At 48.3% G+C, this 25,598-nt stretch overlaps 1 protein-coding gene across 4 annotated transcripts in view; it reads right to left on the bottom strand.

Annotated features, from left to right (window-relative positions):
- AXIN1 (axin 1) overlaps positions 1 to 25,598 on the bottom strand; it is a 74,641-nt gene that overhangs the window by 9,029 nt on the left and 40,014 nt on the right. For all 4 annotated transcript variants that reach the window (XM_027882797.1, XM_027882800.1, XM_027882798.1 and 1 more), the window contains 4 exons: positions 19,991 to 20,131; positions 13,035 to 13,131; positions 5,788 to 5,925; positions 829 to 1,382 (listed from right to left, as the gene is read on the bottom strand). In XM_027882797.1, coding sequence (XP_027738598.1) covers positions 829 to 1,382; positions 5,788 to 5,925; positions 13,035 to 13,131; positions 19,991 to 20,131 — 930 coding nt within the window. The remainder of the gene's footprint in view (positions 1 to 828; positions 1,383 to 5,787; positions 5,926 to 13,034; positions 13,132 to 19,990; positions 20,132 to 25,598) is intronic.

Genomic DNA, 25,598 nt, shown 5'->3' with positions numbered 1-25,598 from the left:
GTCCTGTCTGCTGCAGACCCAGCCTCCTGCCTTCACAACACCCCAAACCCACAGCTTTGGGGAGACAAACACACTCAGGGTGAGCACAGCTTTCCCCTGTGGCTGCTCCATCCCCATCCCTCATCCCAGGCAGCCCTGAGCTTCACTCCCACCTTTGCAGTCATCCACTAACAGGACCAGCAGAACCTGCTGCAGCAGAGGAGCTTTGCCCTCTCCCTGCAGCATGGAGGGGATGGAGGAACTCAAACAGCCAAGGGAAGATGGACAGCAGTCCATAAAGCAGCAAAATGGCTTTTCTGGGCAGAGGCTGCACTACCCTGGAGAACATCCCCTTGGGACAGGCTGCCATGGCAGCACTGCAGCATCCAGTGCTTTGCTGGGAAGAGAAAGGAGCCCCTCTGGGGAAGGGATCAGGCCTTGCAATAAGGAGGGGGGGGATTGTGCTTTCATAAACACCTTAAGAAACCTGTTTCTGTTACCCAGTCCTAACATGCAGCTCCTGGTCCATGGAGAAGTAGACCAGCACCTGCAATTTCTAAGCACCTCCACTGCTTTAAGGAGCAGAAAACCTACCTTATAACCAGGCCATTAAAAATCCTGGTTAGAAGGTGTCTTTCAGCACCAGATCACAGAGATAGAAAGGGGTCTCATAAGGGTTATTGGGGCATATATATTTCTGAAGGGTATGAGCAGTGGAAAGCCCTCAAACCATGTCCCAGAATAAGGTTTCCCAAGAAAATGCGGTTCAAACACTGTTTCATCTACATGCTACAGCCTCCCTAGAGAGGCCATGGCTTTGGGAATCCCGTTGGATGTTCCCTGACTCACCTGTAGCCTAAAGAGTCCATGGGGACAGAGGCCATGCCCAAGTTTTCACTGTAGTTTCTTGACTTTGTTGCATAGTTATGTGAATCTACATTCCAAGCAAAGCTGTTCTGCACTCGCTGCGTGGCCTCGGCCTCGATCTGCTCTTTTGGTTTCATCATGCTGTGGTGGTGGATGTGGTGGTAGACATGTTTATGGTGGTACAAGTTAGCTGCATCCAGTTTCATTCCTGATTTTATCGCGTGCTTGCCGTGCCCTGGAGGAATTGTTCCCAGTGTCCCTGACAGCTTTCCTAAGTGGCCGCTTTCCGGGGACCGCGGTTTAGGAGAGTGACGGCCGGGCCCTGGGGACTGGCAGCCTGGTGTTTTCATCACACGCTGCACGTGTTCATCCAGGATGCTCTCGGGGTTCTCCTCGTGGGCATCTCTCATCTGCATCCCAGCACAGCCCATCTCAGCGTAACGAGGAGCAAAGTGATGGAAGGCTTGGGCGGAAGGCATCTTGTGGCTCATGACCGAGGGACCAGAAGAGATATCTGCATCTTCACCTTCTTCCTCCTGCAAGAAACACGGGGGTGATCAGAGAATGACAGCAGTGTGGTGGAAGGGGTCTCCAGTCCCTTCCACTTGGGTTAGGCCTGGTTTAATCCAGTCAGATCTTGAAAACCTTCAAGACGGAGATCCACCGACCCTCTGGAGACCTGTCCCAGAGTGACAGAAAACTCCTACTGCTCAAGCCAAACCTGTGCAGTCTGGCTGTCACCGAGCAGAGCAGCTCAGGTCTCTGTACCTGCTTTCTGAACCATCATTAACGATATTCTCCATGCGCTCCCCAAAGAGACTGAGGTGAGCTCTGACAGGCAGCCCACACATCACAACCAGGGACACAGACACAGCTTTCTGACCGGCCTAACAGCTCAATCAGGCACAGGAGCAGGCAGAACCTTACTGAAAGCAAGTCCCCTGAAGGTGGTTCTGTTAACAACCAGCAGCGGAAACACAAGTTACTGCACCGCACTTGTGACTTCCCACGCGCCTTTGGTAAGGCACCGCTTCAAAGCACATCAGATAAACCCAGAGCTACAGGATATGTGGCAAATCAGTTCTGAGTCAGGTGAGACCGGGGGGGGTTCTCACCCAAATGACTACTTCACAAGGCAAAGCCAAGAGTGGGCTGTAACAGGAGGGGGCAAGTGAAGGTCGACAGCTGCATGAACGGTTTTGAAAATCAAACATTGATTTCTCCCGGGCATGCTAAGGCTGGAGTGAAGCACTTCACGCAGATAAAGAAATGGGTTGGAAGTAACTGCTTGTTCTTGCAGTTCACGCTGGTCTAGGACACGCTGTTAGCGACTCTTAAAGTCCTTGCCAGGAAGAATTAAACTCCTCCATGCTGACAGCCACAGTTTTGATGCTGACGAACTACTTTACGCTCCAACATAAACTCAGATATTTATGAAGTTTCTTTATTGGAAGTCAGGATTCCTATTTGTTTTAATTACATAAGCAGGATTCCAGCGAGCCCTTTAATCCTGCTCTCTTTTCCTCCTTTGGCACAGTAAAGAAGTCAGTTGCAGCACAGGGTATCTCTGCCCTGCCAGATAAATGCATCTGCTGGAAAACACTGACTCCCATCAGCTTTGCCTGTCAGATGCCATCATCCATCACTTGCTAACCAGCTTCAAAGTTTCAGCTGCCAACCACACAAGAAAGCAAATAACAGACTTCCTCCCAGTGTCACACCTGGGGGTTCAGACCTGGAGCAGAGACAATGCCAGGCTTTGAAAGTGCCAAAGCTGTGGGTGCTGCAAGCCTGGGGTGTTGACATGATGCTGGTGTCTGGAGGGGACACACCACCTTCTAACAGATCACTTTGAAGAACTTCAGAGGCACCTTTCATCTACAGCCACTGCAGCCTGCCCTGGGCACTGAGCTCAGGACAAGAAATGAGGAAGCCTGTGCTGACTAAACCCTTGCCACTGGGGTGAGTATTTGTTAGCAGTTTCTGATAACCCAAATATATGCTCAGCCCTTGAGAGGCTTTTGGGCCTGGTACCTCTCAGGTTTAAACACCAAACAATATTCCCTGAGGAACAGCAGCATGACCTTTCTGCTCAGAGCCAGAGCTCTGGCAGTGCTGTCACACCAGAGCAGGGTGGTCCAGCCAAACTGGGTGCCTGGAATTTGGGAAATCCTCTGGCTGCCTGGAACTGCATTTTCCATGTAATGAGGACTTTTGCTTCAAGACTGAATTCAGGGTGGGCTAAGGGGAGGAAAGGGATGCCTTGGCTCTCTCTGTCCACCTGAGTTCAGCTCATTTGTGTCACTGAGCAGATCTGGACCCCAAGCAGGACCACAGGCAGGAGCAGGTGGTGCTGGGGAGGGTGATGTGCAGGCAGGCCCTGGGGATCACCCACAGCACTGGTCTCAGCCTCACATCAGGTAGGAGAGCCCCAACAGTGAGACAATGGCAGCAATGAAGGAGTTGGGGTGCCTATCACACGCTGTCATCTCTCCCTGAGCTGGGCAAAGGTTCCAGTCAAGGCTACAGGTATCAACTGTGCTGAATCTTTTCACCCTCTCAATCTGCAGTGAAAAAACTACATGTGTGGTGTGGGCTCTGGAGCTGTGTTCTGGCATCTCACTGTGGTGAGCTGGGCAGAGCTTGGAACAGAGCTGGGCAAAGCCTAGCAATGAGCTGGGCACAGCCTGGCAGTGAGCAGAGCCTCTGGGAGGGCGGGAACCCCGGGTCCCATAACCACTAGATGGTGCTTTGTTGACATAATATTGCCAGAAAGCTCTTCCTCCAGCTCCCAAGGCAGCGGCTGCCAGAGATGCAGCTCCAACTTTGCTGACTGTCTGCTGAGCTATTTTTACTCTCCAGCAAGGCTGGGGGTGCCCTTCCCTTTGAATTAGGAGGCTGAGAGCTGCACTGATGAGCTATGGGCAAGCAATACCTCGCTGCAAACCTCCTCTGCCTTCTCCCAGTCCCACCCAATCCTGACCTGCTGCTGGTTGGGAAGGCAAAGCAGCTCTGCTAAGCACCAGTGCCTGTTCCATCATCATGCAAACCATTTCCCTCTCTAGCCAGGCAATGTTTTATATTCAAATAGTGAGGATCTCAGCGGTGGCTTTGCTTCCCCTGCCTTATTTTCCATGTGCTCAGTTCAGACAGAGTGATCTGTATGATCTGATACTCATCTGTATACGACACTGCAGCTTCCCTGCATGGACACGAGGCTGAAGTGTCTCAATAATATGGGAAAAAACAATATCCTCTAATTCTCTCTCACACTGCTCAGAGTAATTGATTAATTAATTCAGAGTTTGTTTTTTTTGGTAAAACAGAAATCTGTCAGTCCTTTCAGTAAAAGGCATTTGGTTTCAAATCAGATGCCTCCTCTCGATGTTACTGCATGATGTGGCTTTGAAAAGGAACCTGCAGGCAGCTCAGTATGGAGGAGAAAAATTCCTTCTTCCCAGCTTTTGCAAAACATTTCCAGCCTCTCTGCTAAGCTGATAACTACCTGGTGTGACTAACACTCGTGGTTTTCCCTGTGCTGCTGTGCAGTGAGCCATGCAGACCCAGGAAGAGGTTACCCTGTAGTCTGGTGTTCAGGTCATAGAAAAAAGCCCTGTGATCTATCAGGATTCCAGCTCTCCCTCTTGCTGATACCAGCAGCTCCTGCACCTTAAGTGCTGACCTAAAAAAGCTACAATTGCTTACTCTGAGTTTTTCCTGAATGGTTAATGCCAGATGCCAGCCAGTCAATGAAATACATTCTGGAGACAGCAAAGAGGTTTAATATATAGCATTAGTGGGAGTCCTGGGCTTAAAAATAGATTAAGTCACACAAAAATGTGTTTAAATAGACTGAAATATATTCTCTGGCACATAGCTATTTGCTGATTTTATGGTATTGCTACTGGTACCTTCTTCAAGGAGGCAGAGGGCTGGAATAATGTAGTTCAGTACAGGTGGGGGCTGCAACAGAGCCACAGGATGAGAAGGAAGAAAACTCTAGGACTTAGCAGAAAATGCTGCTGGTTACATGGGCTTTGTCTAGAAAGCAACAGTCACCAGACAGGACAATAGTGCAGTTCCAGAAGAACAGGAATCTAATCACAAAACAGCACCTCTATGGCCTGTTCTGGCTGGATGGGGAGCTTGCTGGAAAATGCCTGGAGCTGGAGGGGGCCTTACAGATCCTTCTGCCTTCCTCAGTTCTCTACATTTGAAATGCAGATGGGATTTAAATCGCACACCACAACCTACAGCTCTTTTTTTGTTTAAAGAGCTACTAGATGAACATTTTAACGTACTCCAGTGGGGCTGAAGGTTCTTTGCTGGAGTCCCAGGGGCTCAAGTTCCCTGAAAGCACAGAGCCAATCAAGCCAGGCACCACCACCTCTGCTTTAAGGGAGAGCTGCAGGTTGCTATTAACTGCAGAGACCCACAATTTCATCACGCAGGGCTGCAGTTACACTGACACCAGTGACATTCAGTAACACCACAGTTTCCTCTGAAATCTCTCCTGTGTCCCCAGCACGAGATGGAGTGTCTCAGAAGAAAAAATACGGTGTGAAAGGTGAACTCCTGTTACACAGTCCTCATCCTCGCATGGAAGGGACTACTCACTAAGTCAGGAGAGTCAGGGTGCCAAAGAAGGTGATGGAGAGCAACCACAGCCCCTAACTTATGGCAGAAGTGGGCACTGCTGTGCCATGGCTGGTATCTTAAACAGGGAGGGAGCACTGGGGCTCACAGAGCCCTGCACGGATGGGGGAACAGCACCGTGAAAGCCTCCTGGGGCCACAGGAGCCTCCAAGAGCCCCATGCAAGTGCTGACCACGGCAGTGGAGCAGGGAACTGGTCACTCCAGTTGCTTCCACAGCAGCTGAAATCTCCCTGTGGTACAGAGCAGCCTCCCAGGCTGGCAGAGGAGGCAGGGAAGTTACTGACCGCTCGAACGCGTTTAAGGCGCTCCTCCAATTTCTCCTCTGCTTCACGTTCCTTCTGTACTTCCTCCAGACGGTTGATCAGTTCTGCAGCAAACTTCTCTGGTTCCACGTGGATATCCTTTGGCATTCGGTACGTACGCTGCAGGGAGAGCACACCAGGGGTTAGCACACGGTGCCTGAAAAATCCCACGTTTATTTGGGAGGCTTTGATAACTGGAAATGCCGGTCGTTCCGGTGGGGAGCGGAGGGAGGACAGGCTGGCAGGTACTGAGGTGCAGCCCAGGACCTGGGGGCTGGAAGCTGAGCCACCTCCACGAGCTCCCTGGCTGGCACCAGCTCCACACACCTCCCCCACGTAAGGAAAAGGTTTTCTGGAGCCACAATTCAACAGGGTTTTTTTGGCACCAAATTCCACTTAGGGATGGATGTGCTTGGTTTTCTCCCAATGGACACAGGGTCAACAGGAATATCCTGGTCTCAAAGGGTGGGAAAGGGACGTACAGACCTCTCAGCCGCTCAAAAATCCTGTTCATAGCAGTTATGCTTTCACTTGGATAGAAAGGAGGACTCTGGTGCACACTCACTCAGCTTATCCCAGGAGGATCAGTGTACGCCAGCCAACCCCTACAAAAGGGCCCCTATTCCCACAAAGCATCCTCTCCTCCTGGAAGATCCCGTAGGATTGTATCTCAGCTCTTCAGAGCCATGCCACGATTCCCTGCTGGCTTTATCAATACAGCACCCTTACAAGCACAGATGCCATTTTACTGCTTGCTCTGGGTGAATAAATGAATATTTATGGCAGTTCAAGGGCATTCTCGATTCCTTATGCTGAGTTACTTTGTCCTGAAATTCCTGAGCTCTGGGATAAGAAGTTTGTGAAGTATGAAGCTCTCAGCTGCTGTATTTCCCCCCTCATTTTCATCCCTTCTGCGTTATTTTGTTAAAATATTAGAAACAATGAAATGACACAGCAGAGATAAAAATTTAATTTGGAGGAAAAATAGTTGGAGAATTCAGCAGCACAAAACCCTGCATTCAAATGTTTCAATACCAACACGAGGGAAATGTACACTCTATAGGACCAGAGATAAGACAATGTGAAGACATAACTCACAGCAAAAGAACAAATGCAGCATCAGAAGCAGACATGGAGCTTGAAAACTTTAAAGGAGGATGAGAGACCACCCGAATTTATCCCAGACCGGCCAAAAGATCAAAGCAAAAGACTAAAATACTGCTCTGCCTCAAAACCTGTCAGAAGTATGCAAATCGTATTGGCTTTGCTGTCCCTGCCAGTGGCTGAGAGGAAGGCAGGGAAGAAAGCCAGCACCAAGGAGCTGAAGGCATCTTCATGACACCCCAGTTGGGTTGCAGAGGTCCCAGTTAAAGCACTGCTTGTTTTGTTTGCCAAGAGGAATTGGACTTCCTGACCCTGCCAGCAAATCTCAATCCCAGTGACCCATCCGAGCTGGGAACAGCCTCCACCAGCCATCCCTTCATCCATGGGTGGAGCCACCGGAGAGGGCACGACATGTGTGACCTACCAGGTGGCTCCCACCCTGGGATGACATCTTTGCTGCCACCAGGACCTCCAGCTCTGCAAATGAAATTAAAAAAAAAACCAAAACAGCAGGTAAAGATTTTCACCAACGAAAATGTTTAGTCTTGAAATGCTGGCACAGGGGCTGAGGCAGCATGCTTCATCTTTGCACTGTCCAGACATGGCCCAGCAAGGGGGAAGATGTAGCAGGGCTGGTTCCTGCTCTCTTACTCCCTGAGGAGCTTCCATGATCCAAGTGATGTCTCTCTGTTCCCTGGCATAGCCCAGGGGAGCACTTCTGGCTTTCTTCAGAAACCCCAAACCCACGACCACCTCCATGCACCTCGTGAGGCTGCACCAGCAGTTCCCAAGGAGGGATTTAAATCTCTCTCTTGCCTGACAAGTCACGACCTGTGGGGTGACGTGTTCCCTCCCTCCTGCCACCTCAGACAGGCCAGCTCTCCCTGCGGTTGTTTACACGACAGCGGCACCGAGCCCTGCTCCGTTAGACACCTAATGAGCCTAATGAGAGACAGCTCCGAGCTCAGCAGTTACAGTCTCAGGTCTCCCTGTTGCAGCTACCACAGAGGAGCACGACTGGGAAAGGATTTCTCTTTAATTTCATGGTCCCTGATGCAATGCAGCATCCCGAACCAAAGCCTCTCCTGAGCCTCTGGCAAGAGTGGGTGCAAAGGCTGTTTGGAAAACTGAGTACGCAAGTCCTGCCACAGGAAGATGCTTCCCTGCAGGCCCAGCAGTGCTTAAGGACCACAGCTCTGTCTCTGATGAGGATCTGAAGACATCTGGAATCACTGCTGTATCCAGGGAACTCATGATGAGATGATTCTGGTCTTTTAAAACTAATACCTCAGCATGTTTATCCACAGGCTCTCAAAGTCTGGAGATGACTGAAGATCAACTACAGAACTTACAGTAATCGAACCCAAGAATCTTTAGGACGAACCAATTTTCCTCTGTCTTTCAAAAAGCTGCTGCACCTGCAAAACCCACTGCCCTGTCCTTGGAGCTTCCCACTCAGCACAACAGCTCGCAGAGGGCCTCAGCAGCCTGTTGGAGGGTGCAAACACAGCCCCCTCTGTGCAGCCATCTCTGCAAGGGTCTCCCTCAGCACCTGAGTGCAGTTGGAATGAACCTCACTTCACCCCATAGATACCAGTTGTATGTTCTCTTCCAAAGAGAAACATGGGATACATGCTCCATCAACAGCCAGACAGGCTGAGCATGTGCCCAGAGCAGGATCCTTCAGGGTTTCAGGATTCTGAACCTGCCTCTACATTCCCAATGGCATCCAGAGTCCTGCCAAGGGAGTCGTAAATAAGCTGGTAATTCTTCTGAAATTAGAAGGGGCTACAAATGCTTTTGTTCATAGTCAAGGATGCAGCAAGGTTTAGGAGGATCCAGCCCTCCAGCCTGCACCAGAATGAGATCTCTGGACGTTCTGAATCAACAATTCAGAAAGGAAGTTCTTGATTTTAAAGAACTGTTTATTTATAGTTGTTTTCTCTATTGTTTTATTTAATGACCTACCTACTTCTATTTAATGCGATTAGTTAGATAGGTCTGTCCAGAACCAAACCACACTGAGATGAGGAGGCTGTAGAGGACAACAGATGGGAGGCTGAATGCCAGGTGGACTGCCAAAAAAGAAATTGCTTGAACTGGTCTGGATGGAGCAATCTTTCCTCGTGACAGCTTTGAAGGAGTTCTTGGGTACCTATCACCAGAACAATGTCCTTGACACCTGAAATGCCTGATGCTCTGGTACCTTAGGGAAGAAGCAGCCTGCTAAGAACATGTGAGAGTCCCAAGCTCTCCAGTAGTTCCACTCAGCTCTCACATTTTCTCCTTCTTTTCTTGGAGCAGATAAGAGTGGGAATTGCGTGGATTTTGCTCCATGAGGTAGGTGCAGGTCTGGGTTTTGATGGATTTCACCCCCCCTCCAGAAACTGGGGTTTGAGGACCAAGTTGCACATCAGAACACACCAGCATCCAAAACGTGTGGTTCTGCCATGATCCGTACGTGAAAAGGGTGAAAGGGAAGAATCTCACTGCAGTTTGCAGGTTCCCCTTGGGAAGATTCAACCTCAACTGCTCTGAGATAAAACAGGCAATCTTCCAAAATTATATTGGGTAGAGGTCCCTAACCAGCCCCAGGATCCACGGGTTGGGCTGAACCATTTCTCGAAGATCTGAACAGGCCAAGGAATTCTGTGCTGGTAAATCTCCCTCTTCTACAGGAGGTTTGATGCCTCCGTGATGCCTGAGGGGCTGATGTTAGATCACAAGTCAGTCTTGGAAATGAAAAGACATCAGGGTAGAAAAGCCACAAGCAAAGAACTTCTGAACCTCCTTATCTCTTAGATTGATACATTCCTCTGTGAGGTAAGTTTTTAAGAGATAAACGGTGTTTCCATACCAGAAACACTTGTGGCAGGGCTCACAGATACTGGATTTCAGCATTCACTTCAGCAGTATTCAGGGATTAGCAAGGAGTCCCCACTGCTGCAAGGCATTTGAGGGAAACGGCGTAAAACAGCCGATGAGAATTCCAAGCAGGTTCCCAGCTCGCAGGAGCAGAAATCTCATTCAGCTGCAGTTATCCAGGCAGCACGAGAGCAGGCTCCTCCTGTGTGCTCCCCACTCGTGCAGCACAGCAGAGTGGTCACTCACATCCTTCTCCAGAACGCTGCAGAAGCCACCCTGCAGCATCCTTGATTGCGGGGCAGGACAGGAGAGCTCCCGCCCGATCATCGAGCTACAGCAACAGCGTCACAAAATGGCTTCTTCTTGCAGTTAAACAAACCAACCAACCAAATCCTGAGTCTTAATGCTTGAGGATGGATTTTCTGAATTTGCTGTGGAAAAGGAGGATCTCCCATCCTCTCCTGGGAATGGATGAATGCCAAAGCCGGGGTAAATACAGGGTATTTACAGGTACAGCCCTGGCCCTGCAGTCTCTGGGCTTTCTCCCTTCCTTTGGGAATTTGCTTGCTCTTTCCTTCCTTGGTGCTCCAAGACTCTGCTTAAATCCCAGAGATGGAAAACCGCATGAAAGCAACACTCACTCACTGTGTAATGGGTTCCTGCCAGAGGCACAACACAGGCACCCACTGCATTCCTGGGCAGAGCGCCACTTCACAGAACACAACTTTTCCAAACTTAGAGCGCTGGTGAGCTGGTAAGTGTGGAAGATGCAGATCACAGCCATCCACACAACTCCTGCTGCAGAGCAGGGCATCCCACATACCCAGCACATGCTGTCGTTACTCGGAGGCGGCACGGCTGTTGGAACTGGTGAGCAGTCTCCTATGAACATATAATCACTGCAGTTTATAGCTGCTGGACCTAACTACAAGTGCTGCTATTAAAAGCAAGAGAAGTCCTTTCAGAATTTTGCATAATAGCCCCGTAACTCATTTGTCAGGGAACAGTAAGGTCTGTAAAGGACTCCTGAAATGACTTTCGGAAGTAGGAGGTTCTCTATTATCAGTAGGAAAACATGCCGTGCATTCTGCAGGCACTATCAGCATGGACTCTGGCTACACTGGGAAGATATGAGTCCAGAAAGACCTTCACTCAAAGGTTGTGATTTCGTCACTGCCACACATCAAAAAGCAGCTCAGCCCTGGGTTCAGCCTGCTTTAGCCACGGGCTGTGGGACAGCCCAACCAGCGGCCTCGGAAAGCAACACTTGAAGGAACATTTGCATGGCTCCTTGCTAATTGGGGCCCTTTAATTCAATCAGCGTGTAGTTAGAGGTGAATTTTAAAGAGTAACTTTATAACATTTCACACTGGTGTTGTCAAAACACATTGTCTAATTACCTTCTCCTTTCTTGGCTGATTGATAAGCAAGGGCAGAGCAGTGCCTCTCTGAAGTCGATGCCAATTCTGTGTCAGTAATTGGCGGGCAGGAGGTGCCAGAGTGGCTGAACTAAACTTTTATTCCCTGGAGAAAGACTAGAACTAACTCGACTTCTCAGTCCTCTGCTCCCATATAAATATGTGTCAAGATGCTTTTTTTCCTGGGACTTAAAATTACAGTGCAGAACCTAATGGGAACTGTGGATGTTTCACAGAAAAATCCTTGTTGAAGCATCTGTGTGTAGTTTAGGAAGAATATGTAATTCTAAAAGACTGTGTAGGTAAATAGGATAATATAAAAATTTATAAGCAGCAGGTGGCCAATTTAAACCTTGTTCCCCCCTCCCCCCCCTTCCTTTTTAAACTGGTTTCCAAAAAGGTCGATAAAATTTAATGCTAAGTAAAACTAATTAGCCTGCAAGGAACTGCTGCTGGAATGACACTTATTCAGTTCAACAAAAGAAATGTTTGGCAGATGGAAGTTCGTTAAAGCAGAACTCACTATACATATTTAATGCTCCAAACTCTGAGTTTATAACCTGCAGTTCATCGAGCCATTGCCAGTGCACACCATTAACAGAAAGCCACTATTATTTTTATCCAAAAGGTAAAGCCACTGACAAGCTTTGAAGTCAGAGAATATTCACTCAGTAGTTCCCACTGTTGGGGAACAGCAACAACAATAACAACAAAAAATAAAGGCCAAGCTTTCAAACTTCAACTCTAACAAAGCCATGCTTACAGTAAAAATGGCATCAAGTGAAATAAAAAGGCACCCAGCCAGCCTTTTCAACAGCAACCACACTGTGAAAGCAACTGTGTGAAAAGAGAGGTGACTGAGCAAGGATGGCTATGAGCGTCCACAGCCAGGGCTTTTATTGTCAACCCAGTGATCAAAGCACAGGAGACCCTCTTAAATCTAAGGAAAATAATCTAATTTAAAAGGCAAAACAAAGAGTGGTGGTTTTGGTGTGTTTTTTTTTTTTTTCTTTTTTTAAATCAGATTAAAACAAGGGTGTATTTCTGCTGGTATTGTGCTGCTTTGAGCAGGCAGGATGAGAACAGCTGCGTCAAGTTTGAAGGCACTTCTGGAAAAAGCAGATGGAGGCTTTTTTTTTCTCCTTATTTGATTTGTGCTGGAGTCCAGCTGTCCAAAGGGGAAAGAAGCACCTTTATTCCCTACTAGATACTAAATGTCACCTGTAACATCTCACAAAAAGAAAACAATAACAAGCAGAGCCGCAGATGGGGATGCAGAGCCCTGGCAGTCGCGCTCATCTTCCAAAAGCTGTTTGCTTACCTGGAGCAACCGAGTGTCAGACAAATGAGATACTTTGGCCTGCAACTTTCTTAGCTCTCAAGCCTTGTAACCCCAGGTGAGCTTTCCTGAGTCCTTGAGAACATGTTACAGCTCCCTTTGGCTGCTCAGCGCAGAAATACTGCTGGGGACTGTTGCATTTCTCCCCCACTGACCTTGGCTGACATCAGCCTCCACGGCCAACAGCTTCCTACACCTTCCACAAACACCTCCAGCTCACCTGAGAGCACAATAACCTGCTTGCAGGTAAATGCCAGCCAGTGCTGCCATTCTCATCCAGGAGGAACAGCCAGCTGAATGGTGAAGAAAAATGCTGTGTTTTGGGCAGCCCGGGATGGTGAGTTTGGCAGAAGGCTCCCCGAGTCCTTTCTTAGCAAACTGTCCACCTTAAAATTAATTCAGCCCTAAAGGGGGTTAAACTCCAGCACAAGCAGAGCAACTGCCCACTCTAGATCTCACATATTTTGCATATTTACCTCTGGGAAGGAGATAGTGCTACTTACAGGAATGTGAGGTAGTGGCACGCGTCCATTTGCTTTGGCACTTTCTTGCATCTCTCTGCGATGCTGCTTTCGGAGTCTGTACGGTGGGATCCCATCTCTGCCGGAATAAAACAACAACAGGCCCCGCTTTAGTGCCTTTCTCCGACACGTTTCTGTCTCTCACGCCTCGCTGACACAGAGTGGCAGGTAGGAAACCCCTTTATGTTCGAGGAAGGCTTTGCATGCCCAGAGCAAGAGGAGTCTGCGTGGGGAACGATGCTCGTCCCACACCAACACCACTCCGGCCCTGGGGGCTGGGGGGACTTACACGGCATCCACCGGGAGCAGAGCAAGGCAGGACTCCTGCAACTGCTGCCCAAGGCAGAGGGCAGGGAGAGGGACTTGGACTGCATCCTGGTACCTTTTATAGTTGGTTGCTTTCTCTAAAGAGCCTGTAATGCACACATGAAACCACAGGGCAGGCTAGGAGAGGGGGGAGAAGGAGGAGTGGGAGCTCAGTGAGCATCTACTCCAAGGGGAACTTGGTCAGGGAACAAGGTATATATTTTTAAGAGAGCGTGACAGCTTCTCAAATGGCTTATCAAAGCAAAGGGGTAGGCTCCACTGCTCCCAAAGCAAGCTCTAGCTCAGACTGAAATTATGGGCTTGATACTGAAGTCACTGTGGGGAAGAACACAGCCCTCTCTCCCCAGAGGAGGCTGGACGAGGTTAGGAAGGGATGCCATGGGCAGTGACACCCAACTAACTGAACCAGCTCCATCTGGGTCTGTGCCTGTGCTGAAAGAGCTGGTGAGGGAGGTCTCCGCAGGGGGAGGAGACGGTGGTGGCCACAATCCTTGGTCCTGACAGACTGGCAGTGTGGTCCGTGGCTCTGCCATGAGCCTGGGTATACACATGGGTGCCAGCAACAGGGTGTCAGCAGGTCAGAGGCACCAGGCTTTACTAAGCACCCCCCAAGGCAAAGCATCAGAGGCTGAGCATGACTTCAGGCAAATGAAAGAAACACATTTTTGTTCTCACCATTGCCACCACCCTGCTCACACCCTGGGGCATAAAGGTGAGTGGAACCCAGTCATGAAAGGACACAGACCCACCCCCTGGTGACATTGGGCTATTTCTGGGGAAAAATCAACAAATGCAAAAACAAATGCCAGCCTGAAGCTTGGCAATTTTGAGCTTTCCTTTTTTATTTTTCACATTTCTCTGATTCAGTAGAAGAAAATACTGTAGTGCCACAGAAGTGGGTGGAAATGAATGGAGGGATTGGGTAAATCTCAAGTACCAAATAACTTCCATGTACAGGCATCGTCTGCCAACCCTGCACCCCTCTAAGCCAGTCCTCACACATCTCACAACAACAAGATGTTTGAACAAGCCAAATGTCTTTAGCACCTACCCCCCTCCCCAGCTGCTTCTCCAAAAAATCCAAACAGTTTCACCAGCACATTTTTAAAGCCAAGATGCCATTTGGCAAGAGAAACACAATCTACTGTGGTGTTTTGCCTGCAAACCTACTGAGTTTCAAGCAGCAGCCTGTGTGAGGACGGCCACCATCAGCTCTCATTCCCATTCCCATCGTGCTGGAAATGTTGGTGCGGGCAGAATCGCCACCGAATTACACAAGCAGAGCATATTTTCATGCACCAACCCAGGCATTCAAAATGAAACACCATTAAACCAAAATAAAACCCGTGATTAATGACAAGTGCTTTTTTAGTAGGAAGACAAACGAGAGAAGGGAAAATGAGCCAGGCTAATTACAGCTCTGGAGAGTGGCTGCAGGTAATGCGGGAGGAGGAAGAGCGTGTTGGGAGCGCCACCTTCCCTGTGCCCACAGTGACACGGCTCAGGAGCTGGGCAATTTCCCCACACGCTGCTGTACCAACAGGGGTTACTGCAGTGTTCATTAGGCCTCATTTTCTTTAATGACAAGCCTCCATCTGAACTTAAAGACTCACAACGGTTACAGAGTTTCACCGCATCGCGAAGTGGCTTTTTCTGGATTAATGGCAACAAAACAACTGGCAGTTTTTAGAGGAGAAACAAAAGCCAGGGGGATTATTTTAGCCATCGCTGGTCGGCATCAATAGACAACATTTCAGCTTAACCACTGCACAAAACCCGGGCGCCAGAACACAACTCACACGCTAAAGCCGCGCGGCCATTCGCGGGGAGAGCGGCATTATGTTAGAAAGTGCAATTTTTCTTTCTTTCTCTCTCTCTCTCTCTTTTTTTTTTTTTTTTTAATTCTCCCCAGCAGCAGTCTCAGCGGAAAGAGCGACTTTTGTTCCCAGCACAGTAGCGAAAGGCTGATAATGGCCTCTAATCTATCCGGCTTCAAACACATGTTCAGCCCCGCTGTGCTGCCTTTGATGTCATTTTAACTAGATTCCCCAATGCCACCTCTGAACTTGGAACATTCCTTCGTTCAATGTACTGTGCCAACTCAACCAGAGGAAGCAAATTCAAAGATAAGCACTTTAATTTTATCCCAACAAAACCTTATTCAATAGATGGGGGGAAAGCAAGGAAAACCAATACCGTACTTTTGTTTTCCTTTTGTCAGGTAGCTTGCTTTGAGATATTTTCAATAGATAGAGAGAAATTTTATATATATATATATATATATATATATATATATATATAAAAATCAAAACTTTTTTAGAGCACATCTACTTTTAAAGTAAAACTTTCTCAAACTGTTTTTCCTTGTTTCACCACGTGATTTTCTTCAGCACCAGAAAACTCAGTGCTGAAGTGCAACGAGGGAAGAGGAGTATTTCTATAGTTTATTTAATGACAATGCAATTGGTTTGCTGTTGGGGAAATGTGGAGGCTTCCTCCCCTCTCCAAACTGACCTGGCAAGAGCCTCTGCAGCTGGATTCTTCCAAGAAGAGCTGTCTTTGCTCCTCTGTAGACAGCCTCCAAACCCAACCATTACACCTAACATTGGAAATCATCACTTAGGACCTTTTAAAGTAAAAAGCTGTTGAATTTGTTAAAATATAGCAGAAGTCAGGGTAATTCTGGACCACTGACCACAGGACAGAGGGGAAACAAATCCACAGTGAAACTGGTATTTTCTACCAGTTACTCTTACCAAGGCACCTCCATCACCCAAGAGACCGTTCACATAAAAGTAGCCCCATGGGAAAATCACCAGGCGTTCTGGTTAAAGGTCAGTCATCCAAGGAATAACATTTAATTTGCAAGGCTTTTGAAGGAATAACCACTGTCCTCAACCCCTTTGCTCCAGAGAATGGCCATCCTCACTCTGGAGCAGGTTTGACTGGAAGTGGGGAGGAAGGAGCATCCCTCTGGCCAAGCCCACGGGCACTGAGGGCTTCCCAAGCGCCTTGGGGGAAGGCAAAGCTGTCTCCCAACCAAGATAAGCCAGGACACATGATAAGACCCAGAGAAAGGAGTATTGTTTAGCTGGAGCACAACACAGGGCTAAAGAGGAGACATTACCTCTTGTTTACCATGTAAGCTCTTGTAGAAATCAAGATAGATATGGACCTAAGGCATTTCTGCATCTGAATTGCAACATCATATGTCAATTTAATGCATTTCAGCTGCTGCCTGTTGCCTTCCTACCTACAGTTGCTTTAACTTGCCTCAAGCATCTCTGTTGTGACACCCCCTCCTACCTGCAGGCTGCCTAGTCCATGCGGGGTTATCTGCATGGAGGAGCAGTTTAGGACAGCAAGAGCAGTTTAGGACTGTGCTGGAAATGCTGCTGAAAGACTGGGGCAGGCTCTGAGCAGCCCAGGGGGAGGCAGAGCCCCAAAGACCCTCCACTGAACACCAGCAGCGAACGACTCGGCCCCACCTGTGGCCGCGGCACTGCCGGGCCAGAGCTCGCCCAAGCCTCTCACCGTGTCCTCCCCAGACCTTGCCTCCACACACACCAGCTAAAACAACACAGCTGCCCTGCTGATTGTAAAAACAGGTTTCAGCAGAGAGGACCGGAGCTGTTTTGCCTACCAGGGCAGAGGAATTCCTATGACACAGGAAGACTGAAAAATAATCAGCGGAACGCAGGCGTTTAAGAGCGATGTTTTTCAAGCTACTCAAAAAGCGAAGTACTCCGACAGGGACTGATAATATATTCGTTACATAAATTCAACCCATTTCAATAACATTTGCCAGAAAGACATCCTGTTGAAAGCTGGTCTTTCAGGTTTGTAGCTGGTATCACAGCTTTACAACCCCTTTGGTGGGCTGGGTACTCCCAAAAAGTCTGTGCCTGCCTCCCTTCGCCCCAGCTCAGGAGCCCAGACAGGTAGAGCATCACTCAGGTCTTCGCCTTGGGATCACACCCCACTCATGTGCTGCCCTGGAGCACAAGCCAGATTTCTTCATTATTAAGCATGAGTGCCGTATGTAAACAGCACACAGAGGGAAGAACCTCACTCATCAGCAAATGAGGCTTTTATTGCCACTTTCCTCAGAGGAGGCCTGAATTCAAAGCACGGAGACATGTAAGTCTTGTCAAGCAGCAGGAGTCCCTTCTTTAACTTCATCTGGTTGTTCTTCATTTTTGCTGCCTTGAGCAGTTCTGCAAAAATTCCTTTGAAACTCGGGAGGCAGATAGGTTCAGCAATGCCATGTAGAAACCGAATAAAATCTGGTACCGGAGTCTGAAAGCTTGTAATGAAGAGCAAGTGCTCTGAAAACAGGCAGAGCCTTTGTAAAGCCAAAGGTCAAGGCTGTACATCCAGAATCCCAGTTTGGGGATCATTCTGCAAGCATCCAGTTTGAGATGCAGAGAAAGAAAGATCACAGGTTTTACCCTTACGGTGTTCAAGTCTTACTTAAAATGAACCATTAAGACTGGGTTAATTAGTAGCAGAAGGCAGCACGTGTAGTGGTGGTAATTAAAGTCCTAGAAGCAGACTATGGTGAGCACAGGAAGAATAAAATGCCTAAAGGAAAAAAGGAGCATAGGGTGGCCAATCAGAAATTATTCTGCCTGTAAAAGAAACAAACTATGGCTACTGAAATAAAAATCAGAAGGGTGAAGAACTCTGGCATAAATGATCACTACTTATCGCAGGCATAACCATCAGTGCAGCCCCATGAGCCTGCTGGACAAGTGGAAAAGGAAGTGCTAAAAGCTAATTAATTTTGAAGAGTTCTTACATCTGTCTCTCCTGATAGCAAGAACTTACAAGACCCCTGCTAGTTTCAGAGCACTCCTCCTTACAAATTGATGAATATGAAGAACTGCAGAACCATGTGGCAGAGCAGCTGGATTTGTATCAAATGGAGCCTTTAATTAGTGGTCCTCCACAGTGTTCTGTCCTGGGGGCATGCTCCTCTTCCCAGGCCCCTTTGGACCAGGTCTGCCTCCTCCATTTTGCAGCATGACATGGATAAGGAGCGAGGAGCTGGTGTCAGGGTGCAGAATGGACTCACAGCTGCTCCTACATGGAGCCAGAGACAAAACAGACATTCCTGCCCCACCACCCCAGACACAGAAACCCCCTCACCACTGTCCCACTGTAGGAACCGAGGGCAGGTGGGGAACTGTTGCAACACCCATTAACAACTTCTATGGCACAGGCTGGAAAGTTTCTCCAACAAGGTCTGACAGCTCCTGACATTCACAGTGACACTAAACGAGCCTCTTGGAGGATTCTGTGTTTACAGCACTGCCATTAATAAAACCCTCTCCTAATTCTGTAAACCTGTCGTCTTTCACCTGAAGAATCAAAGGGTTTCTACTCTACAGAAAGACACTTTGCATTTGCACTACTAAAAACCAGACCAAACAGTGAATATTTTCCCCCAAATCGTTTTTTTTCTCTATCACAGAGATGCAGTCACAATGAAATCTCAAAACCCCTTTCTTTGTCCCTTTGCAGACCGTCTTTCAGGAAGGAGTCTCATGGGTGAGATACAGAGTGCTGTCCTTAGGGGCAGGAAGAGAAAAAAGCAGAAAAGATTTGTCTGGGTCTTATTGGCACAAGTTGTGTTAAAGCACAGTGGGCACCAGACAAACTAGGACTGGTCAGTCACCAATCCTACTGAAGAGCAATCGCAGATTGAGCAGATTGCTCCATCTGGAGTAACATCTGTGTCCAGTTCTGGTCTGCTCTGGAGATGTGGAGCTCCCGGAGCCGGTCGAGTGGAGGGCAACAAAGATGATGAAGGGACTGGAGCATCTCTCTCATGAGGAAAAGCTGAGGGAGCTGAGGCTGCTCAGCCTTGAGAAGAGACACTGAGAGGGAACCTCATCCATGTCTGTCAGTGTCTGCAGGGAGGTGTCAGAGATAGACCAGGCCCTGCTCTGTGTGCTGAGCGACAGGACAAGAGGCAACGGGCAGAAAGTGATGCACAGGAAGTTCCCTCGAATATGAGAAAGAATTTCTTTACCGTGGGGGTGACCAAGCACTGGAACAGACTGTCCAGAGAGAGTGTGGAGTCTCCTCACTGGAGATATTCAGGAGCTGTCTGGACACAATCTGGTGCCATGTGCTCTGCGATGACCCTGCTTGAGCAGGTTGACCCACTGTGGTCTCATCCAACCTTACCCATTCTGCGATCCTGTGAGTTTGGCAGCATAAAACCTGACTCAAGAGAAGCATCCAGGCAATTAGAAAGCTCTGTCTGACATTCAGAAGATACTGTAGCACAAATCACTGACTACAAAGCAAATTCTTCTTGCACCTGGCAAGAAACACTGCAGAAACTCCCACTGAGCATCATTTATATCTTAGTTCACTCCGAGTATTTTATGCTGCAAAGGTTCCCAAGACTGGCAAGGCTGAGCATCCTCCACAGTGACAAAACAACTGAAGAGAAAGTGAGAGTGATCATGACCGTGGTTCTATTCAGATACCATCCCCCAACCCCAGCTGTGGCAAGGCCTCTCCCAGAACAACACAACATCAGCGCCGCTGCTGAAGAGACAAACATGGCACTGCCCCAGCAGGTTGGAGGTACTTACACGCTGCTGTCTGTCAGCGACATGGTGTCGGCATCGCTGGACATGCTCTGCTGCTCGCTGTCGTTGGCACTGGTCGCCGGGGCCAAAGCGTAGCCCGTGTTGACATAGTAAGGGTTAACAGGCTCTCTCCACGACCCATGCCTGCAAAAAAACCCACAGTCAGATTAGAAGGGCATAACCTTGGCCATATTCTGCATGACCAGGCAGGAGGACTCTGCCTGGAGTCCCAGCGTCGGTGACAGGCTACAGAATAGGTTGTGTTCACACCCAGTTACCCTGATAGAACCATGAAAAATCTGACTCACAATGGAAGAAGAAGGGAATTCATAGTGTAATGAAGATGATACTGGTAGAGATAAAGAAGGGAGGCAACATGACTGCGTGGAAGAACTCCAGTTTCCATCAGGATTTATGGTGTACATGGGCTAGCTGCTCAGCATTGTCATTACATGAGCATCTAAAAGCAATATCTAGGTAGTAAGACAGCATTTCTCTTAGTCAGAACAGGCTTCTACTCTTCCAGGAGGGAGGGATGTGTAGCACAGCTCACCCATTCTGTGCTTACTTTAACATCCCTCTTTACTCCAACGTGTTTGCCAAGGGAGGGAGGTGAAGCGAGGAAAAGCTGTTGCTCACGACGCAGCACCTAAAGCTGACCTCCAATCTCACACTCAGGTACACCACATACTTGCAAATTCCATCAGGAAGGACCATGTAATCTACACTGACTTTTCCAGTGGACAATCTGCTCGTGGATCTACAGAGGTTAGACTGTACACAACTCACGCCTTGTTGATTCAAGTACACATCCAGGCCAGGCTCCTTCTCTTCAGCAAAATGTCAGGAAGAGAGGCTGCCTTGCTCAGTTCCTTGCTCGGGAGGAGACCTGCACTGATGGTGAAGCAGCCTGTGAACCAAGTAGGCAAGAACTCCTTCACACTAACTCTGCCACAGAAAAGCTCCTGCTGCCAATGTGCCCCCAGCTCTGCTGCCCTGCAGGACAGACAGGCCACGCAGGCAACTTGTTCTCACTGCAAGTCATTTTGCAATTTGCCAGAAGGAGGAACAAGCTGAAATGTTCAACCACACATCAGGCTCTCCCTACCCTCCCCTCGGCATGAAGAGCAGCATTTGTAAGGTATCTTAGGGCTGATGAATTCCTGGGTTTTCCAAGCTCTGAAAATCAGAGTCCTGTTTTAATTCAGATCACAGAGCTACCTCATCAGCATGATCTTTTATTTGGTAACTCAGTAACTGGCATCTGGTTGATGTGGTTTGCAATGGGCCCTGAGCAAACATCTCCATGGAGGGCACATCACGCAACGTGCACTTCCCCTTTCTGCCGTGAACAGCGTTTCTGGCTCAACTGCAGTGGTCAAAGTCCCACAGACAACAGAAAACAGCCCCTGCCCTGACGAGTTTACATTTGGATAAGGCAAGGAAAGCCATGAGAAAGGCACAGATGGAGGCCCCAGAAGTGAGGAAGACAAAGGGAAACGTTGGCAGTTTGTGCCTGTTTGTTCGGAGTATAAAGGCAGGACAGACACTACAGGAACTAGGACTGGTGGAGAACCCATTGAAGGTGGAGGTTTTTGGAAAGCTAGATGTATAATATGGCACATGGTGTAGCAGGAGGGAAGCAATACCAAAGTATCTCAAAAAACCTGAACTGGACAGGGCTACAGCCTTCAGCCACCACACCGCTCACTCAGCTCCTATTCACCTGCCCTTCAGCTCCTCCACACACAACCTATTCTCCTTGTAATTCCAGGGGTCATGGATGCTCACCGGCCAACAAGAAGAATCATATTGCTTCAGGCCCACTATGGGGTCAGTTAGAAACAAATTACTCTCCTATTCTCACAAAGAGAAAACTAGTATTTTGTTTGCCACAAATCGACCAAAACTCCAAGCTGTCTCTCCTTGGATGATGAAGTTGCCTGGTGCAAAGAGCATTCAAAACTGAGCCAGCCGAGCCTTTTCATGGTTGCCTGAGGAAAAGAGAGCCTTGTGAGGTTTGTCCATGCTCGGGTGCAATGCAGAGTCAGTTGGGGATGAACGTTTACAGCTGCCTTGGGATGGTGAGTCACCACAGAACTTGTAGCATACAAACTTTCTGCCTGTCACTGCCAATCTGCACTGGAGCAAACTTCTTACTATATTCCATCAGATTTCAGAACAGCTTTCTAGGGCAAACACAGGAAATAATTTGAACAAGTTCAACCTAAAAAGCGAGGTATAATAAGTGGAAACTCAACCAGGCCCCTTCACCAGCTCTCCCCCTGCAGAACGGTCAGTTGTGAGCATTAAAGGAGTGCTGTGCAGTGCAACCCTCCTGTCAAATCCGACATGACAGCTGCGTGATGGAGGCTGAGACAACCTCTTAAATTGAGGCAGGAGTGACGGATAGCTCAGGCCTTCCCTGCGGGCAAAGAGAAGGATGCTTTTTGGGCAACCCAATTAAAACACAGCACCAACTTCTTCTAGTGGACCTTCTGCTAGGACTCTCTGCAAGAGGCACGGATTATTGCAGCGGTATTTTAAGAAAGAACTACGATAAAGAGAATAAAACGCACAGCTCAATCCATTTCTCCTTTGTATCTGCTGATACAAAGGGAGAACAGCAGAAAGGTTGCTGGGTGTGGAAGCGGGCTGGCTGAAGGAACTGAGAGCGAGCAGATGGGTGCTGGGTGGTCCCTGGCCCCTCCAGAAGAGTCAGGATGGATTGGTTCTCCCGCAGCAATCCAGGGCTGTGGGTTTCCCACTGACAACGCAGGTTTGGTCACAAGTGTTGTATTTAGCTAAAATTACACACTTAAGCGTGTATACAACAGGGATTACTTCCATTTTAGTTCTGCCTCTAATACATCAATGCAAATGTAAACTTTTGCTAAGCGTAAGGAGATGGAAAGGGTATAGGATTTCAAAGCAATCATAACAGGTTACATTACTTTTGAGGAATCCATCTGTATTCAATCCTTCTCCTAATGTTCCCTCTCCCTGACAACTCTCTTCAGCTGGCTCATATCACTATTTGAATGTTTTGTGAAGAACGCTTTCAACATCTATTAGGAGGAAAACATTAAAGGAACATGGAGTCTAGCAAAAAAAACCCTGGTCACTTCTGATCTGGGAGGGGAGGCTGCTTTAAAAGGGATTCAGGCACACTCAGAGCGATTTGAAATGTCAGCTAAAATCCTCACATACCGAGCTCTATGCACTGATAAGGGCGATAAAAGGAAAGGTGAATATTTAAAGTTAATACTTCACAAAAATTCCTGCAGACTTCTGGAATTTTATTTTATTTTTTAAGACAGAAAGAGTAATGAGCGTTTTTGAAATGAACACAGAACATTTCACACATCATAGAAATAAAGCTGCACGTCTCTTCTGCGGCTCTCAGTTGCTCAACCCTCAAAATAATCACATAGGGAACAATTATAACAGAGATCACAGCGACCTGAGTAAGTCAGCCTGACCAGCTGCCTTCTCTTTGCATAAAGCCCTCCACTGATCACTGTACATTCTGGTAATGCTGACAAGGGCCAAAACTGCTGCAGAAAACCAACAGGTATCTTCCTTCTACCTGTTTGGGGTTTGTTTTGCATGTTGTCTTGGCTGCATCCCGTTCCCAAATCTCCCATTACTGCATCCAAGACCAGCATGCAGCACTCTGGACATCAGCACTGTGAGATTTTGGAGCTTCAATGTGAGTGAGAGGAGAGGTGAGGTCCTCTTCGGTCCTCTTGCCCTACCTGGAGTTCCCACTGCATCGTGAATCCCTAAGGGCACCCTTTTCCTTCCAGCCTGGGATCCACAGTCTCCCTCACACAACTCCCCCCGATGGCTATTTCAATTTTAAATCAAAGATGCAAAGTCCCCCCCTTTTGCCACACATGCTACTATTTGCTCTACGCAAAAAACCACAGGGCTGGCATGCTCGGGGGGGAGAATTGCATCACCTTCAGCATCCACAGTGGGAGGAAGATCTCAGTGATCCTGCCCCCAAAGCCAAATCCACACGGCACTCCCTTCGGTTCTCACCAGTTACGAACCTCCTTCACCGATGCTCTTCATCAAGCATGGGAAAGAAACCGACTGAGGCAAGAAGGAAACTTCCTTGAAGATGTAAAGGCCGCCTCTAGGCAACTAATTTCTGTAGAATTTAAATTTCCACTGGAGGGAATAAGTTGCACAACACTCTATTGGCAGGTTGAAAGACACGGTCTTCCCAAGCCTGCTCGCAGTTCCAGTGTGGCTGGAACAGCTCCCAGTTTAACGTGGAAGCTGATCAATCCATCAGTTTTCATTGCTACTGCCTCCTCCAGCTCCAGCACTGAATTTTTATGACAATGACATTTTCTGGGAGAAAATTTTTACTCCAAGGAACTGAAGCTGTGATAGGATGCAGGCAGGCTGGCAGTCACCCTCTTGTGAGGGTCCCCCACTTGCATGACCCTGAGATAAGGGCACCTCCAAACTCCCTGATGGCATGAGGGGCATCTCCAAACCTCTGCACTACCAAGGAAGCACCTGTTTGAGACACCAGATCGAGATTAAAGAGATAAAAGACTCATGAAGCTGACAACCACAAAACCCAACGTGTTGTCCCCAAGCAGCTCTTCCAGAAGATTTCCTCCCACGACATTGCCTGAACCTTTGGTCACCAGTGTTTCAGTGAGCAGCTTGTTTTTAACATGGGAGAAATCCTGTTTTCTGGGATTTCTCATGGTGCCATGAGGCAGCTGATAATCACCCCAACTTCATGAGCTGCCTCAGAAAGCTCCAAGCTCTCCAATCTGCAGGAGCTGTGGGGATGTTGGAAAAGTCCCGGGGAAGGACACCCCAAAATAGTCTCTGCAGAAACTCCAGATCTCTCAGTGGTGAGAGACCACAGCCAGTGGCAGAAGGAGCAGCTGCAGTGCCCTCCCTCCAGCAGGACACAACTCCTTCCTTCCTCTTTTGGTGGGTGGTGTTTGGGCTGAGGGATGGTACCCAGAGATCACAGATCAGGGCTGCAACTCATCAGGACCCAGTTACCTGGTCTCTGTGCTCCCACCCTGCTTCTTCACACCAGCTTCTGACAACATAGTTCAAACTTTTACAGTCCTGTGCTTCTGAAGATGACTATTTCCAAGAAATCAGCACTAAGCACTACTCTTATTTGGTGTCTCCGGTCATTTTGCCTTCATGATTGGAAGGACACAGTCTAATGCTGAGACGTCCTTCCAGCTCATTATTTTGACATGTCCCACTTATTCAGTGTGGAAAAAAATAATTTTTTCCATTTGAAAAGTCACATACTTTCATCCAAGCAGTAAAAAATCCTTCCAGAATGACAGGCCACTGAGCCTCCAGCTGGCCAGGCACTATCAGCGCTCTCTTCCTCCCCACACTTACATCTACCAACAAGCAGGTGACTGTCACATCCCTCACGCAAATCCACATTCCATGATCACAACCAGTCAATCAAATTAAAAGCTGCACATGTTAAGCTTATGATGCACGTGCTGAAGTAAACCCCTTCAGCATTATCTAAACAGCACTTGCTGACAAGTGTCCAAAAGGCAGGGTCACCTTTAAACAAGGGATTACAACAGTATTCACC

The sequence above is a fragment of the Empidonax traillii genome, unplaced genomic scaffold (assembly GCF_003031625.1).
Source record: "Empidonax traillii isolate 1590-97213 ecotype Southwest subspecies unplaced genomic scaffold, ASM303162v1 scaffold111:size2041728, whole genome shotgun sequence".
Classification (NCBI taxonomy): domain Eukaryota; kingdom Metazoa; phylum Chordata; class Aves; order Passeriformes; family Tyrannidae; genus Empidonax; species Empidonax traillii.
This window is presented reverse-complemented; position numbering and strand designations above follow the sequence as displayed.